The sequence below is a fragment of the Argentina silus genome, assembly GCF_951799395.1.
Source record: "Argentina silus genome assembly, chromosome: 11".
NCBI lineage: Eukaryota > Metazoa > Chordata > Actinopteri > Argentiniformes > Argentinidae > Argentina > Argentina silus.
This window is the reverse complement of record NC_139665.1, coordinates 20,687,499-20,704,998: the sequence shown is the minus strand read 5'-3', so window position 1 is coordinate 20,704,998 and position 17,500 is coordinate 20,687,499. Positions and strand designations below refer to the sequence as shown.

The following is a 17,500-nucleotide window of genomic DNA, read 5'->3' as shown; positions in this document are numbered from 1 at the left end:
CTATTCACAGTGAGGCGGACTCTAAAGAGCGGACTGACACCAGAGGAGGCCCTCGCCTTGGGACTGTCCGACGCCTCCGAGATGCAAGTGTGACATTATCCTCCCCAACACGCCCCACCTGACAACAGGGATTAGGATTATGGAAACACACCTCTGGGCCCCTCCCAGACCTCCCGGTCACGCTTCAAGCTTCACCTCACCCTCAGATGTCCAAACAGCCATTCAGTAGCGTCATAGTAGCCCGCTTATGCCGGTTTGCGAATCATGCGTTTGCTTCATGTGTCTGTGGCTGATAATAGCGTCATTGTCGTGGTGTTGTTTTCTCAAGGGTCATGCTAAACACAAGCAAACATCCCTTGATGAAAAGGGGTGGAGGAAATAAAAGCTGAAAAGAGAGAAAGGGAACAGACTGAGAAAAAATATATAATTAAAGGGATAGCTCACTCTTTTACAACTCATAGTCAGATGGTTTCTTACCTTGAAAGAAGTCCATTAGCCACCGCTAAAAAGAAAATAATAAATGACCTCAAATGAACTCTCTGACTTGGTTGGAAATTAGTTTGAGGTGATTTGGCCACCAATCACTCCCACTGTTTTTTGTTAGTAGTGGCTACATTTAGTGAACTATCCCTTTTAAATTAGAGATTCATTTTATGGTCAAAGAGGTAAGAGAAATTATGGAACCAGGTTTTGTGCAAAAAAATTTAAACTCAAGGTTTGTCTGTTCCAATTATGCCTCATAGGAAACAAAATCATCAAGTTGATAAATGGATATTTTATTTATTTACATGTTGTGTTTATCTGTTACAGACTAATAGGTGTAAACAAAGGGAGGTGCTCACTGCGGGAAAATGTGTTACTCAAAAAACACATTCAAATAGATCTTTATTTTATAAAAGCTGTGAAAATAAGACTGAATGAAGGATGTGAATACAGACAATGAATACAGGAATACTGTTTTATACATGTGTCCCTCAACTCTTGAACGTGGAAAAACCTAGCATGTCGAATGACTAGTCACCCTAGCATGTACAGAGTAATTCTAAAGATGGGTAATTATTCAATAACTGTAAAGGAGTTGTTGAGACATAAAAGCACAAATGAAAGCAGCTAGTAGCAATGTCTACTGATAGTTCCCACTCCAGGGGAAACTGGTGGAGGTGGAAATCAGAGGACGGCTTCATTGTATGGATGGAACAGAATGAGGAATGGTATCAAACATTCCTCATTCCATCCACGCATTACAATGAGCCCGTCCTCCGATTCCTACCTCCACCAGCCTCCCCTGGCCCATTCCTTCTCTCTCACACAACCCCCTGTAGACCCCAATAGAAATCAACCTTCAGTGACACAGTATTGTAGTACAGTTTGTAGTGAGACAAAGCAGACTCTGTTGGTCAGTCCTGTACTTACTGTATCTCTTCATGGCAGGGTTCTGGGCATCAACATGTGTATTTCAGATCAGACTGATTTGAGTTGATATATGACTTCATATTCAGAATGAATAGGAAAATGGAAGGTCCTCAGTCTGACGTGTGCCTTTCATTTTAAAGGGACAGTACAGTACCTTTTTCTGCCATGTCACCTTCTTTTTCTCTCTCTCTCTCCCTCTCTCTCTTTTTCATGTGTAGTACCAGCCATGGGTACAGAGAGTGACTAGTCACCCATTCACCACTCACTGACGGAATATTACATTTCTTTGCAAGTTGTAGTTAAGGTACAAAAAAACTTAAATGAGTGTTTTATTGACATTGTTTTCCTTTTTTTTTTATTTTGATGAAATGGTTTTACTGTTTTATTGTTTAATTTATAGCAAAGCTCTTATTCTCACACTCATCGCTACAGAGACCTGAGAGCATAGGTGAAGGAAGCACTACGCAAGAGTCTCTTTATGAGCTTCAGTTGGTTTGAAACAGGATAACGTTTTGATGTGTGAAATAGTAACATCCTGTAGTTCAATTTGCCTGTAGTTCAGTGCTTGTCATTAGCAAACAACTTGACATTATTGCAAAAGGATATGTGATTGATGAGATAATAAAGGAACAATTAAATGTTTATCTCAGATGAAATGTTTATAAATTGTAAAAAATAATAATCATGAATAAAAAAAAAAAACTGTACCAACGTATTTTGAAGGAATGCAGAGGATTCTGTATAAAAATGTATAAATGCCCATGCCAGCTGCGGATTTGTTATATGTCTAGTGTGTTTTATGTTTTGTATTATTTTTGTAATTTTATGTAGAATAGTGTATTATAGACTGAAAGGAAAGATAAAGAGAAGCTATTCTGTGAATTGTAATTTAAATGAAAAAAAAAAACTAAAAGCAATGCATGGTCACAATAATGTATATACACTTCCTGAGTAGAAGGACTCACTCTGAACAGTCAATTTGGACCCCTGCTGCCTTCCTTTGTTTTGCTTTTGGTACTGTGGTTGAACTTTTACTTCATATCGACTCAACAATCTGGTCATTTTTCAGGATTGATTTGGGTTTGATAGAGCTCACTGCCTCTTTTTTGTCCATTTTATAATGTTCACTCTGTAGCCTAGAGCTGAACAGCAATGCTGTCCCTCAGTTGGAATGCTTTACTTGACCTGAGCCCAAAACCCTATTTCATTTCACATTGCTTCACCTTTCACTTGAAACGCTATGTATACACATCCTGCAATAAACAAACATACATTGTTCAGTAAACATTGTTCAGTGTGTGTGTGTGTGTGTGTGTGTGTGTGTGTGTGTGTGTGGGTGGGTGGGTGTCTGTCTGTCTGTCTGTCTGTCTGTCTGTCTGTCTGTCTGTCTGTCTGTCTGTCTGTGTCTGTGTTTTGTTTGCCCTCATGTAGGAAGGCTATTCACCCATAAATGTTGTTCATGCATAAAGAGAAACAGGGTTTCATGTATTAAGGTGAAAGACTGTGGTATATATTATTCGTCATCTTGGATTGCTACTTTTATTGTCAATGAGGTCAGCATTTATTACATAAGGATGGATTCAATGACGGGTTTGTTGTTGATTAGAAAGGGGAGAATAACCTGTATTAACTGAAGCAAAGGTGACTCCACTCTTGTGAATAGTATGGAGTGTTATCATGCAGATGGCGCCATGGATAAAGGAATAATACTGTCACTATTCACACTCCCCTTGAATGCACTCTTTTGGTTGCTTGACTTCTGAACACCCTAAGAAAGTAGGCGTGACCAAATTGAAGCAATCCCGTAGAACCATTGACAAGAACCAACCGATAATATAAAACCGCAGAACTTCCTCGGTATTGAGTTGCCCACACACAGTCGAAGTTCCACTTTTGTCTTTGTGCGCTTGAATCTGAAAACATGGCTAAGGACATGACACTGCTTTGGGGCTCAGGCTCTCCTCCGTGCTGGAGAGTCATGATCGCGCTGGAGGAGAAGAACCTGCAAGGCTACAACCAGAAACTACTGTCTTTTGAAAAAGGGGAGCATAAATCCAAAGAAGTTACGGACATCAATCCAAGGGCACAGGTATGTGACCGGTAATCCAGAATAGACATATCTGCATCATATCAATTTGGAATGTAGCCTATATGGGCAATTGTATGTGTTCATATCGTTCATTCATGTTTTTGTTAATTCAAAAATGCCATGTCATACTCAACTCAGCACATTTCTCTCTCAGCTTCCTGCATTTAAACACGGAGACAACATACTGAACGAGTCTTTAGCAGCATGCATGTACCTGGAGGTAAGATGTGTTTCAAACCACAATGCTATTCAACCTTTGCTTATGCTATTGCGCAGTGTAGGCTACTGTGGAGCTGGTATGTGTGTGTGTGTGTGTGTGTGTGTGTGTGTGTGTGTGTGTGTGTGTGTGTGTGTGTGTGTGTGTGTGTGTGTGTGTGTGTGTACGCTGCATTTGCTTATCACAGTCAACCTGTAAATTGGCAACCAAGGGTGAGTTTATGAGGGTGACACTATGACCAAGGGTGACACTATGATCAACACAAGTCCATTGTAGACAAACGATGAGCTTATTGCTTCAAAGCTTTCATGAAACTCCTACCAGCTCAATTACAGCCCTTTGGAAATCCAACACCTACAAGACACAATGAGGTAACTGTAAACCACATACTACATATTGACGGCCATTACCATATCAAGTAACGGCCCACAGTATGATGTAGCTATAAATAGTATTTGATGTATGTGTCCTATCCCTCTTCTGACAGAGCCAGTTCAAGTCCCAGGGGACCAAGTTGATCCCTGACTGCCCAAAAGAACAAGCCATGATGTACCAGCGTATGTTTGAGGGCCAAACCCTCAGCCAGAAACACAGTAAGATATATACACACACACATTCTGAACTACAAACACTGTGAAAACTACTACAGTGCTGCACATACAGTGGCCTTGAGTTTAATGTGAGTGAAATGCAGGATAACTACATTAGTTGTCTCAGCTTTCAATCGTGTTTGGCTGAGCTGTTGTTTGAATCATGCATGCGTGCGCCTGAGCCCCTAGCCTTCCCTAGCCCCTAGCGTCTGTATCCCTTATGACAGGGGCTCAGCTCTAATGAGCACAACCGGTTCTTATGAGAGCAAAACGGCAGACCCATAGGACCAGTAATGGCAAGCTAGGGTTTTAGAATACAGCACCGTATGTAGGGAGTCCTCAAATATGCCATGCCATGCACTTGGAATTTAGTCACTTGTTTTATTCCCTAAGAATCACATTCTGTAACTAACTGGGGCCGACCTGGAGGGTTTGGCCAGCCGGCTAGACTAGTCATGAGACAGCCTTGTCTACTTTCCAGTCAGCTATGTAGGTTAGGATTCAAACGTTGAGTTGTAAACCCCTAACCCTATCCCCTAGACACTGACACGACTGGAGAAGTGGTTTTGTAACAATACAGAATGAAGGCACTAGGGTGATGTGTATTATAATGATGCTGATGGGAACGTTATAACTGACTCCGGGGTTATTCCTTAGGTGATTTTATCTCCTACTCCTATCGTGTCCCTGAGGCAGAGAGGCACGAGTCTGCTGTGAAGAGAAACAAAGAGGCACTGGCCACTGAAATCAAACTGTGGGAGGGATACATGCAGAAGGTACACACACACACACACAATCTCACTCAAAACAAACTCCAGATCAAACGTCATGCTTGTATACATGCATGTTAACTGTGTCATAGACTAATAATGTTGGTTGTTCAAAATCTTCTTTCCTCTCCTCAGATGGAGGTGGGCTCTTACCTGGCAGGAAAGACCTTCTCATTGGCTGATGTTGTTGTCTTTCCAGTCATTGCGCTGGGCTTCCGCTTAGGGTAAGAGGGAGAACACTCTTCCTATCACTATAATGTATAACTGAATGAATGATTGAGTGAAGAAAGGGAGAGATGGATGGATGGATGGATAGACTGAAGGATGAATAGACTAAGTTGATTGGTGGATAGAATAAAACATGGATGGATATGAATGGAAAGAAGGATGGCTGGCTGAAAAAACAAAGATGGATGAATAAAGGGGTGGACAGTGTGAGTGATGTGATGAGTGTGGTGGTCTCTCCTTCCAGGTTGTGTACCCAGCGTTACCCCAGACTGGGCCAGTATTACACCATGATGAAGGACAGACCCAGCGTCAAGGCCTCCTGGCCCCCACACTGGCTGGAAAACCCCAAGGGATCAGACTCTCTGAAGGACCTCTGAGTTAATACACACACAAACACACCATACAGGCTTTTAAAGGGTCTCCTTAAAAAAAAAGCACAAAAAAATTCACTTCAATCGACTGTGTCTTTATATTGCACTATTGGATTCTCCTTGACATTTAGGAGTGAGTTTCCTATTTGAAATCAAATGAGCTGTCTTAAAACAGTAAGCACTTGCATTGTTTGTGATTTTGTTACAAAAGATAATGCTGTTTTCTAATATAACATATCAGAAAAATGAAAGACAAATCTTAAAACACGTCCATGCCACAAGCTCTTGCATTGTTTGTGATTTTGTGAACAAAAATAATGCTGTTTTCGAATGTAACATTGCGGGTATATTAAAGACAAACCTTGTTGAAATATGGCTGATTATTTCTTTTAAAAAAAATTAAAGTTATGTAACATCTTAACTCTCTATAGAATCTCTACTCTCCTGATGACTAAATGCATGTGCGGGACTGTGTATCTGTGTCTATGCGTGCTGCGTATGGCCTGCTGTACTTTTGCTACAGTACATACTGCCATTATTACTCAGATGCCGCCATGGACACATTCCCTAATCATCTTGTGCGTGCCGCGTCGGACCAATCCTAGCGTAAGATAGGGCCATGTGGTACTACAAAACGTCGGAAGCTGGTGGACGTAGTTCCACATAGTTACTCAGTAATATTGTCGAGAGCTCCGTGTATAAACTTGAAAACATGGCCAACGACATGACGCTTCTGTGGTGCGCAGGCTCTGTTCCGTGCTGGAGAGTCATGATCGCGCTGGAGGAGAAAAACCTGCAAGGCTACAACCAGAAACTACTGTCCTTTGAGAATATGGAGCACAAGTCAAAAGATGTTATGGACATCAATCCTAGGGGACAGGTGCGTCTCGTTCATGGCATGCTACCATGTAATGCATCCAGGGACGTGCACACATTGTGCAGGGGGGAAGGGGGCAAAAAATCTGCCCCTTTGCCCTGCCACTCACAAATTGGTTGTGCCCTTTTGGGGGAAAAAACATCAACCCTTCCGTAAGTCTGTGCACGTACTTATTGACTAAGTAGTTGAATGGGTAATTATAAATTCTTCGCTGAATAAGAGCGTTGGCTTTTGTAATGGATTAGGTTGCGAAAGAAAGTACTATCAAGATAATAGCGGAGCTTGACCCCAGCTCGCAAGATAATCACTTCACATTATCAATGTCATGCTCACCTAGCAAACCTTTCCTTCCAGGTCCCTACATTCAGACATGGGGACAACATATTGAACGAGTCCTATGCCGCATGCATGTACCTGGAGGTGAGTTGCATATACACAGTAGCTACCTATTCAGACATGCGATACTGTCAAAGCAAAATAATACTTTGCAATAGTACCATGTTAGCTGCAGGCCTATATGTGTACTCTCTTGCCTCTTGACAGAGCCAGTTTAAGTCCCAGGGATCTAAGTTGATGACTGACAGCCCAGCAGAACAAGCCCAGATGTTCCAGCGCATGTTTGAGGGCATCCCATTCTACCAGAAGCTTTGTAAGACATACACATACTGTCGGGGCATAAAAATACATAAACTCCTATCGATATTGACACCCTGGGTATCAATACTGTATCTTTGTTGAATGCAAGAGCCTCCCCCAAAACATATTCAGTAAGATTCCTGAAAAACATTAGAACACGTTTCTAAAATGTTCTTATGTTGGTAACATAAAATGTATTTATTTCTCAGTTGATGTTATCTACTATGACTGGATTGTCCCAGAGGCAGAGAGACATGACTCTGCTATGCAGAGAAATAAAGAGATGCTAGCCACTGAAATCAAACTGTGGGAGGGATATCTTCAGAAGGTACACACACACACACACACACACACACACACACACACACACACACACACACACACACACACACACACACACACAAAACACTGCACTCGCTTTTCATTCACTTCATAGAGTCTGATAATGTTGCTTGTTGTCTCCAGATGGAGGCAGGCTCTTTCCTGGCAGGAAAGGCCATCTCATTGGCTGATGTTGTTGTCTTTCCAACCATTGCCTTCCTCTTCCACTATGGGTAAGAAAGACAGAAAGTTTCCTCCAATCTGGATGGATGGATGAATACATGGAAGGAAGGCATGAACGAAGGATAAAATAAGGGACAGATGAGTGAATATGAGTGTGGTTCGGATGGCCACATTAGTGAATGAATGGATGGATGGATGGATGAATTAATGAATGACATGATTAGTGAGTGATGTGATGAGTGTGGTCTCCTCTTCTCCTAGGTTGTCTGTGGAGCGTTACCCCCAGCTGGCACAGTACAATGCCATGATGAAGGACAGACCCAGCGTGAAGGCAACCGTGCCCCCCAACTGGCTAGAGGAACCCCAGGGAACAGATACTCTTAAGGACCTCTGAATCACCCACGCCCAGAAGACACACACACACACACACACACACACACACACACACACACACACACACACACACACACACACAAAGGGTGTCATGAGACAGGAAGAAGCAGACAAGCACTTCAAGCCATTGGCCGTGATATTTGTGTTTTCAAATACTATAATATAGCGACCACTTCCAAGATGATTAATATGGCTTGCACTATAATGACAGTAGAACAACTGCCTCATCATAACTTAAGCAACTCCATTGATTGTGTTGCCATAGGAGACTTTGTAAACAATTGTAATTAAAAAGTAATGCTGCCCTCATCAGTCACAGATAAAAAATAAAGTTACATGTGTACAGTATGGTAACGTGCATTTTCTGCCATTGTTTTTTATATGCTGTTGCTTTTATATACAGTGTTCATGTTTGTCATGCGCTAAAGTGAAAGCAAACAAGTATGTATGCCGTTTTCTTATTTGAAGTCGGATGTTTTAATACCTCAACATGTGTAGAGTATGTGAAGAAAGTGCCTTTTACTTTGTAATTCTGGGTAACATATATATGAACTCCCTAGCTGATAAAAAGATTGCTGATACTGTGTTGGTGTTCATGACGTATGTCTGTCGTGAACATATTCTCCACCCGAGCTCTTTTATTAGCAGAGTTTGCTCAGTAGAGGTCACTAGTGCTTGAGGAATCTTCTGGGCCACTTATAGAATGTGGGCAATGGGGAGAAAGAAACGGTCCCATGGCGAAGACTACATACACTCACCGAACACTTTATTCGGAACACCTGTACACCTTCTCATGGTGGAGGTGGTGTAATGGTGTGGGGAATGTTTTTGTGGCACTTTGGGACTGTTAACACCAATCAATCATCGCTGGAATGCCACAGCCTATTTGAGTATTGTTGCTGACCATGTGCATCCCTTCATGGCCACAATTTACCCATCTTCTAATGGCTACTTCCAGCATGATAATGCACCATGTCACGAAGCAAAAGTCATCTCATACTGGTTTCATGAACATGACAATGAGTTCAGTGTTCTTCAGTGGCCTTCCCAGTCACCGGATCTCAATCCAATAGAACACCTTTGGAATGTGGTAGAACGGGAGATTCACAGCTTGAAAGAGCACCTGACAAATCTGCAGGAATTGCGTGATGCAATCATGTCATCATGGACCAGAATCTCAAAGGAATGTTTCCAACATCTTTTGGAATCAATGCCACGAAGAACTGAGGCTGTTTTGAGAGCAAAGGGAGGCCCTACCCAGTATTAGTATAGTGTTCCTAATAAAGTGTTTGGTGAGTGTATACAATAGTAGGAAATAATAGAAATCAAAATCGCAGTCCAAAATGGTCTTATGTGGCCAGATGGAATACAAAGTTTAACATGGGTTGTAATGGTGAAACATGCTTTTTTGGCACTAGCTGCATTACCCAGTATGGCCACATGGTATCACAGGCTACAAAATCACTTGACAGGAATCCACTGACTGGTACTTTAGGGTAAATTCTCCTGGTGTCCTTTTCTTAATCTGCCCAGACACAAATGAATTACACAGATGAATGTAACATTCCCAGATAAACGTCCATCATATTGCCTTCACCTATGATTCTGTTGCCAGTGCAGTGCTGATGAAAGATAGAGGAGTTTGCTAAACACGTTCACCCAGTCAAAGTTGAAGAACAGGTGTGAGGTGTGAGTTGAAGAACAGGAAGTTCATTCTTGTTTTTTCTGGCAACAATTGCAACAACAGTTTCCCTGTACCACAATGTAGAGACATAGAGAACTCATTGTTAGTGACTTCATCTGTCTTATTTCCTTCTTCACCACTGATTTGATTTCTATTTCCTGTCCCACAATGCACTCAACTGGATAAAATAGATAACTTGTGGGCGTATAACTCATTTCATTTCCTTCGTCAGCACTGATCTGAGAGAACAAGGTAGGCTGTAGAAATAACACTTAATGGTGGAGACATACAATGAATTGACTTTCCCCTGTCTTTTTTTGTGGAAGATATTGATAATTGATCAAGTGATTATTAATGCTATATTCATACTTTCAATTAACAATATGATATATTGGATACTGATCATTTGACCTTTGTACATACATATGTTTTGTAAACCTTTGACTTGAGACTCATGTTACCTATGATTACCTATGATTTATATATGGAGAGGTGAAAAGTTACATCTGGTTTAAAGATTGAGAGGTGAAATGTTGGGAACAAAGAGGTGATTTGGAGAATAAAAAGGCTGTATCTATGTAGAGTATCTCTCTCTGTGTCTGCATCTGATTTTCGTGTATTGAAAAGTTTCTGTCAACTTGGCATAATAAATTGAGCTCTGAATTAACTTTGGTTTCTTGAATACAGAATATGTAGTATGCTAGATTGTGATTTACCATAAGAACTCAAGTTTGGAGGGTTTTTCCTCCACATTTTCCAATGCCGCTTTAAGATCAGTGCAAATGAAGGTAAGGAGATGAGGGAGGAAAGCCATTCAAACCCCCTGGGACTGCTTACTCTGAACATGTTTTCCTGTACAGTTAGTCATTGAGTCATGTGAATACAAGCCATGTAACCGTCTTACCTGGTGGAAACAGTGTTAGTGCTAATGACTATATACTGCAGATCAGTGGTTAGGACTGTATTAATGACCATGTAAATAATACACAGGTATGTGGGCTGCTACATGAGGTGGGATGCTGTAGGGTATATCAAATAGTGTTATTGTGGACTTAAAGGGTTCAAAGATCAAGCTACAAAGTGTACTGACTCTCAAAAATCAATACTGGAATATACAAATAGCATATTGGTCTACCAGTCCCCTTGATACAAACTGTGTTGCAGGTGACTACAGTAACATTACAAATCTACCCTTGGTGCAAGATGAGGGCTTATCTACTGCTGGTTCCGCTCTTTGTCTGTGGGCTTTCCGTCAGTCAAAGTAAGCTCCCTGGGCTGTATGTCTATCTGTCTGTCTGTCTGTCTGTCTGTCTGTCTGTCTGTCTGTCTGTCTGTCTGTCTGTCTGTCCGTCTGTCTGTCCGTCTCTCTCTCTCTCTTTCTCTCCCTATTTCTCTCTCTCTCTCTCTCTCTCTCTCTATCTCTCTCTCTCTCTATCTATCGATCTATCTATGGAGGCAGGTGAGGGCCAGGATATGAGGAATGTTTTTAAGGGATCTCTCTCTCTCTCTCTCTCTCTCTCTCTCTCTCTGTCTCTCTCTTTGTCTCTCTCTCTCTCTCTCTTTCTCTCTGTCAGTTGCTCTGTCTCCAGAGTGTGTGACTGAGCTGGAAGAGAACATTGACTTCCCGGGGAGTGATATAACCCAAATCTTCTCCCCTGACGAGGAGCACTGTCAGTTGGCCTGCACTCAGCATCCCTCCTGCCTCTTCTTCACCTTCGTACGGCCTGACTGGACCAGAGACAGAAGGTCAGTACTGTAAACACAGACAACAAGCAAAGAGATGCAATTAGGCATGTCATGCAATTGGTATGTGATGTCAATATACAATATGACACCTCTTTTCCACCATGCAGGCAATACTACTGCTACCTGAAGAACACACTGTCCAGGCAGCCAAACACAAAGACAGCCCTGAATGGTGTGACATCTGGCTACTCTCTCAAAGGCTGCCCCACCACACCTGGTAGGACCCACACCTACAACCCATCCAACACCACTCCCCTCAGTCCCAGGGTCACGCCAGACCACTCCCCCTGGTGGGACTAGCCGATGTTATCCTCAGTTTACATGCTAGCTCACGTTGTATTGGAACCGTCATGTTTGAATCTAGTTGTATTGTTGATCTCCACCACCGTTTTGTCTGTCTGTCTGTCTGTCTGTCTGTCTGTCTGTCTGTCTGTCTGTCTGTCTGTCTGTCTCTCTGTCTGTCTGTCTGTCTGTCTGTCTGTCTCTGTCCGTCCAACAGGCTTCTGTCAGTCCAATGTGTATCATGATGTGGACTTCACTGGGGCAGACTTCGGCTCCCTCTTCACAGCTGACTATGGAGAGTGCCAGCGGGCCTGCACCAACGAGCCAGGATGCAAGTTCTTCTCTTACCTCACTGGACTCTTTTCACCCGAGAAGTATAGGTACAAAGAGGGCGCGGGGTGGGCTTCTGGGAGTGAACTTCTTGTTGTTGTTAAAATACTTCAATTCCAGCACTTAAAGGTAGACTCTGGGATATTACGTCATGCCAGGTAGTCACAGCAACTTTTACCAAAGATTTTGGAGTAAGTCAAGATGTGAACAACTGTAGACAGACGTACTCATGTGCACCGTTGCAATGTGCATGACGGAATTGATCGTCTCCTCTTGTTTCTTGATTGTCTCCGTTTTGAAATGATCTCTGGTAGCGTGGCCCCACTCTTTTCCCATTGACGTCATATCCCAGAGTCTACCTTTAATTTGCCTCTGGCCCCACCAGCCTAGTGAATTCATTACCTTTTCACCACTGGATGAAAGCAACTTACAATAAGTCATTCTCAAAGGTGCAATAACTAATTCTGTGATACAGTAGAAACACAATCAACCTGAAACTAAAAAAAGTAGTCTGTGTGAGTGTGTCGTATAGTTACAACTTCTGGATTTCCTCTTGATATTTGATTGACAAGGTTAAAATATTGTTTGTACTGTTGGAGAAAGAAACTATAATGCTATTACATTTATTAATCTATTACTGGGTGTATGATGTATGTTATCTCCTCATAGATATAAGTGTTACCTGAAATACAGCTGAACTGTCCCCCGGCCCCCATCAGTTAAATTGCTGAAGGGTGTCGTTTCTGGATTCTCCCACAAACACTTTTCAGCCAAGGGAGGAGACACAAAAGGTATACACACACACACACACACACACACACACACACACACACACACACACACACACACACACACACACACAAACACACACACACACACACACAAACACATAAACACAAAAAGTAAATTAATGTTCAACTGTGTGTGTGTGTGTGTGTGTGTGTGTGTGTGTGTGTGTGTGTGTTTGTTCTAGCGTGTCAGGAGCTGATTCTCACCAATATTGACATCCCGGGGAAAGACTTTGAGCAGGTGTTTGCTGCATCACCTGAACACTGTCAGCATCTGTGCTCCGTTCATCCCCGCTGCTCCTACTTCTCCTACACCACTGCCGACTACCAGACAACAAACAGGAGGTAGTGCACACACTAGTGCTGATGCCCAATAGCTAATATTGCAACTACAATAGATTCGATGAGGACCACAACTATGACTAGTACTACTCAGCACAGCACTACTCACCAACTCTAGTACTACTGCTGCTAACACTCTGCTTCTATGACTGATAACTCCATCTCTGATAACTCCATCTCTACTCATACTGAACACAGTGGGCTCTAGTTTGCTTCCGCTAAAGAGCGCTGTACAGAACTAGGTTTTAGCTGACACGGTCGCTAAATGGGTCAATTCATTGCAACAAAGTTCCAGTGAGCGTAGAGGCGGAGGGCAGGTGTCCATTGTCCTGGCCAGTCAGGATTTCACTGAGAATGTTGGAATGGATAATCATTAGTTTTTGTGACAAATGAGATGACCATACTTTCACATTGCGCTACAGGAACATATGCTTCCTGAAGCAGAACACAGATCAAATGGAGACTGTGGCGAAAGAAGGGGTGGTCTCTGGGCTGCTCACTAGATGCTCACTAGATGGTCACATGATGGTCAAAATGGAGGCTGCTTGTTGTGGCACTTCCCATGCAATCACTGTTTATTTAGGGGAGTGCACCTTTTAGGGTTTATAGTGTATACCCAACTCTCAATGTTTTTAGCCTACCAGCAGAATGAGTGGTACTAATATGAATATGTTAAATATGAATCATCCTTATGGTATAAGGGCAATATTGGTTAAGGGTAATCTGATCATTGATCTGCAGTTGATTACATTAAAAAGGCTGACGTATTTCACTTACGTTGTTTACCAACAGGGGTCTGAAGAGACCCCGATACTGAAAACATTGAAAAAAGCCAGTCCTTCAAATAGTAATACTTTAATACTGTGTATATATATATATATATATATATATATATATATATATATATACAGTGGGGGAAATAATTATTTGATCCCCTGCTGATTTTGTTAGTTTGCCCGATTACAAAGAAATGAGCGGTCTATAATTTTTATGGTACTTTTATTTTAACAAATAGACACAGAATATCAACAAAAAAAGTCCAGAAAAACATATTATATAAAGTTATAAATTAATTTGCATTTGATCGAAGGAAATAAGTATTTGATCCCCAAGCAAAACATGACTTAGTACTTGGTGGAGAAACCCTTGTTGGCAAGCACAGAAGTCAGACGTTCTTGTAGTTGGTCACCAGGTTTGCACACATCTCAGGAGGGATTTTGGTCCACTCCTCTTTACAGATCCTCTCCAAATCCTGAAGGTTTCAAGGCTTTTGCTTGGCAACTCGAAGCTTCAGCTCCCTCCACACATTTTCTATAGGATTAAGGTCTGGAGACTAGCTAGGCCACTCCATGACCTTAGTGTGCTTCTTCTTGAGCCACTCCTTTGTTGCCTTGGCCGTATGTTTTGGGTCATTGTCATGCTGGAAGACCCATCCACGACCCATCCTCAGTGCTCTGGCTGAGGGAAGGAGGTTCTCATCCAAGATCTTACGGTACATGGCCCCGTCCATTGGCCCCTCAATGCAGTGAAGTCGTCCTGTACCCTTAGCAGAGAAACAACCCCAAAGCATAATGTTTCCACCTCCGTGTTTGACGGTGGGGATGGTGTTCTTGGGTTTGTAGCATTCAGCATTTCTCTCCCTCCAAACACGAAGAGTCGAATTTATATTTATAAGAGTTCAATTTTGGTCTCATCTGACCACATCACCTTCTCCCAAGCCTTCTCTGAATCATTTAAGTGTTCATTGGCAAACTTTAGATGGGCCTGTACATGTGCCGAGTTGAGCAGGGGGACCTTGCGGGCACTGCAGGATTTCAATCCGTTACGGTGTAGTGTGTTACCAATGGTTTTCTTGGTGACTGTGGTCCCAGCTGCCTTGAGATCATTACCAAGCTCCTCCCGTGTAGTTCTGGGCTGATCCCTTACCCTTCTCATGATCATCCTTACCCCACGAGGCGAGATCTTGCATGGAGCTCCAGGCCGAGGGCGATTGATGGTTATTTTGTATTTCTTCCATTTTCTAATAATTGCACCAACAGTTGTCTCCTTCTCACCAAGCTTCTTGCTGATGGTCTTGTAGCCCATTCCAGCCTTGTGCAGGTCTACAACTCTTACCCTGATGTCCTTTGAATGTTCTTTGGTCTTGCCCATGGTGGTGGAGAGGTTGGAATGGAAGAGATTGATTCTATTGACAGGTGTCTTTTATACCCATAACAAGCAAAGATTAGGAGTACTTTCTTAAAGTAACAGGAGTAATCTGTGTGCCTCATGGGCATATAACCGGTCTGTATGAGCCAGAATTCTTGCTGGTTTGAAGGGGATCAAATACTTATTTCCTTCGATCAAATGCAAATCAATTTATAACTTTATATAATGTGTATTTTCTGGACTTCTTTGTTGATATTCTGTCTCTATTTGTTAAAATGAAAGTACCATAAAAATTATAGACAGCTCATTTCTTTGTAATCGGGCAAACTAACAAAATCAGCAGGGGATCAAATAATTATTTCCCCCACTGTGTATATATATGTATATATATATATATTATTATTATTATTATTATATTATTTTTTACAATCTAAATGAGCCGTAATTATTAGGTAATCACTTTTTCATAGGTGTTTCTTAAAACGCACTAGTCTATTCCTAATGTTCCCTCTGTCCTTCCACAGACTGGGTCACGGCACCATATGAGGGGATTGACTTCCCTGGCTCTGACCGACAGAAAGTGTTTCTGGACTCCCCAGAGGCCTGCCAGCAGACCTGCACTGCAGACCCCCAATGCCAGTTCTACACCCACGACAGGTCTGTGGTATCAGACAGCACGGACACACACACACACACACACACACACACACACACACACACACACACACACACACACACACACACACACACACACACACACACACACACACACACACACACACACACACCTTGACAAAAACTCTAAGTTATTTTCTTACATCCATGAGTCCTTATCCCTAGCCTGTATACACACCTTCACACCCACTGACTACTTATAACTTTGCAATTCTTATATTGAAGTTGCGTTTGTGTTGGTGTTTTTCCAGGGATCATTGCTACCTGAAACAAGTCATGACCATCCCCCTCCCTCTGAAAGTGGTCAGCATGGCCAATGTAGTGTCTGGATTCTCCGTGAACTGTTAGAACATACTGTGCACATACTGCACACACTCACAACATTCTATGAAAGATCTTTGATCAATAAAGATCTGAGGTCAGTTTCCTGAAAGCTTCATAGGCTTAATTTCTCCTGACAAGCCAGCCACAAACACAGAAGTGTTAAATGCATTAAATGAATAACTGTGTTGGTCTAGGAGAGGAATGGGCCTGAATTTCCAAAAGAGATAAAGTACTATTGTAGCTACAAAGCTTTCGGGAAACTGATCCCAGTTCAGTTTATAATATAGTGGAATGGAGTATAAAATAAAAACATTGCACAATCTTATTGTGGAATTATTGTTTGTTTGTTTGTGTGTGTTTGTGTGTGTGTTTGTATGTCTGTGTCTGTGTCCCACCTCTCCCTCTGCTCCCCCGCCCCCCCTATCCCCACAGTCAATTGGTCTCACTTTCTCTCTACCCCCCCCCCCCCCCCCCTTCTCTCTCTGTGCTTCGATGCCACTCTCTTCTCTACCACCCTCCCTTCTCTTGCAATCCTCCGTTTCTCTGTCCCCCTCCCCCTCTTAGATGGAATACAAAGTTTAACATGGGTTGTAATGGTGAAACATGCTTTTTGGCACTAGCTGCATTACCCAGTATGGCCACATGGTATCACAGGCTACAAAATGACTCGACAGGAATCCACTGACTGGTACTTTAGGGTAAAATCTCCTGGTGTCCTTTTCTTAGTCTGCCCAGACACAAATGAATTACACAGATGAATGTAACATTCCCAGATAAATGTCCATCATATTGCCTTCACCTATGATTCTGTTGCCAGTGCAGTGCTGATGAAAGATAGAGGAGTTTGCTAAACACTTTCACCCAGTCAAAATTGAAGAACAGGTGTGAGTGCAAAGTTCATTCTTGTTTTTTCTGGCAACAATTGCAACAACAGTTTCCCTGTACCACAATGTAGAGACATAGAGAACTTGTGGGCACATCACTCATTGTTAGTGACTTCATCTGTCTTATTTCCTTCTTCACCACTGATTTGATTCCTATTCCCTGTCCCACAATGCACTCAACTGGATAAAATAGATAACTTGTGGGCATA

The 17,500-nt window shown here is 42.2% G+C and overlaps 3 protein-coding genes across 4 annotated transcripts in view; all 3 read left to right on the top strand.

Moving 5' to 3' along the window:
• Positions 1-2,665, top strand: part of fhod3a (formin homology 2 domain containing 3a) — a 49,553-nt gene extending 46,888 nt beyond the window's left edge. Inside the window, exon 26 of the mRNA XM_083680380.1 lies at positions 11-2,665. Coding sequence (XP_083536506.1) covers positions 11-93 — 83 coding nt within the window. The 3' untranslated portion in view covers positions 94-2,665. The remainder of the gene's footprint in view (positions 1-10) is intronic.
• A 506-nt stretch (positions 2,666-3,171) lies between these two features.
• Positions 3,172-8,427, top strand: gstr (glutathione S-transferase rho). The gene is made up of 12 exons (XM_083681209.1): positions 3,172-3,502; positions 3,657-3,722; positions 4,207-4,312; positions 4,967-5,085; positions 5,215-5,303; positions 5,552-5,681; positions 6,346-6,558; positions 6,910-6,975; positions 7,099-7,204; positions 7,401-7,519; positions 7,657-7,745; positions 7,957-8,427. Exons 1-12 carry the CDS (start codon positions 3,335-3,337, stop codon positions 8,087-8,089), a joined length of 1,404 nt encoding a protein of 467 aa, XP_083537335.1. The 5' UTR covers positions 3,172-3,334; the 3' UTR covers positions 8,090-8,427.
• Positions 8,428-10,004: 1,577 nt separating this feature from the next.
• The window catches only part of LOC310811820 (coagulation factor XI-like), a 7,874-nt gene continuing 378 nt past the window's right edge, over positions 10,005-17,500 (top strand). The window contains exons 1-9 of one of the 2 annotated variants that reach the window (XM_083680130.1): positions 10,005-10,024; positions 10,937-11,033; positions 11,347-11,518; positions 11,626-11,735; positions 12,018-12,180; positions 12,800-12,921; positions 13,104-13,263; positions 15,933-16,065; positions 16,335-17,500. The exon at positions 16,335-17,500 is cut by the window's right edge and continues 378 nt beyond it. In XM_083680130.1, the coding sequence (XP_083536256.1) occupies positions 10,976-11,033; positions 11,347-11,518; positions 11,626-11,735; positions 12,018-12,180; positions 12,800-12,827 (531 nt within the window). In that variant the 5' untranslated portion in view covers positions 10,005-10,024; positions 10,937-10,975 and the 3' untranslated portion in view covers positions 12,828-12,921; positions 13,104-13,263; positions 15,933-16,065; positions 16,335-17,500. The other variant, XM_083680129.1, reaches the window with a different exon arrangement.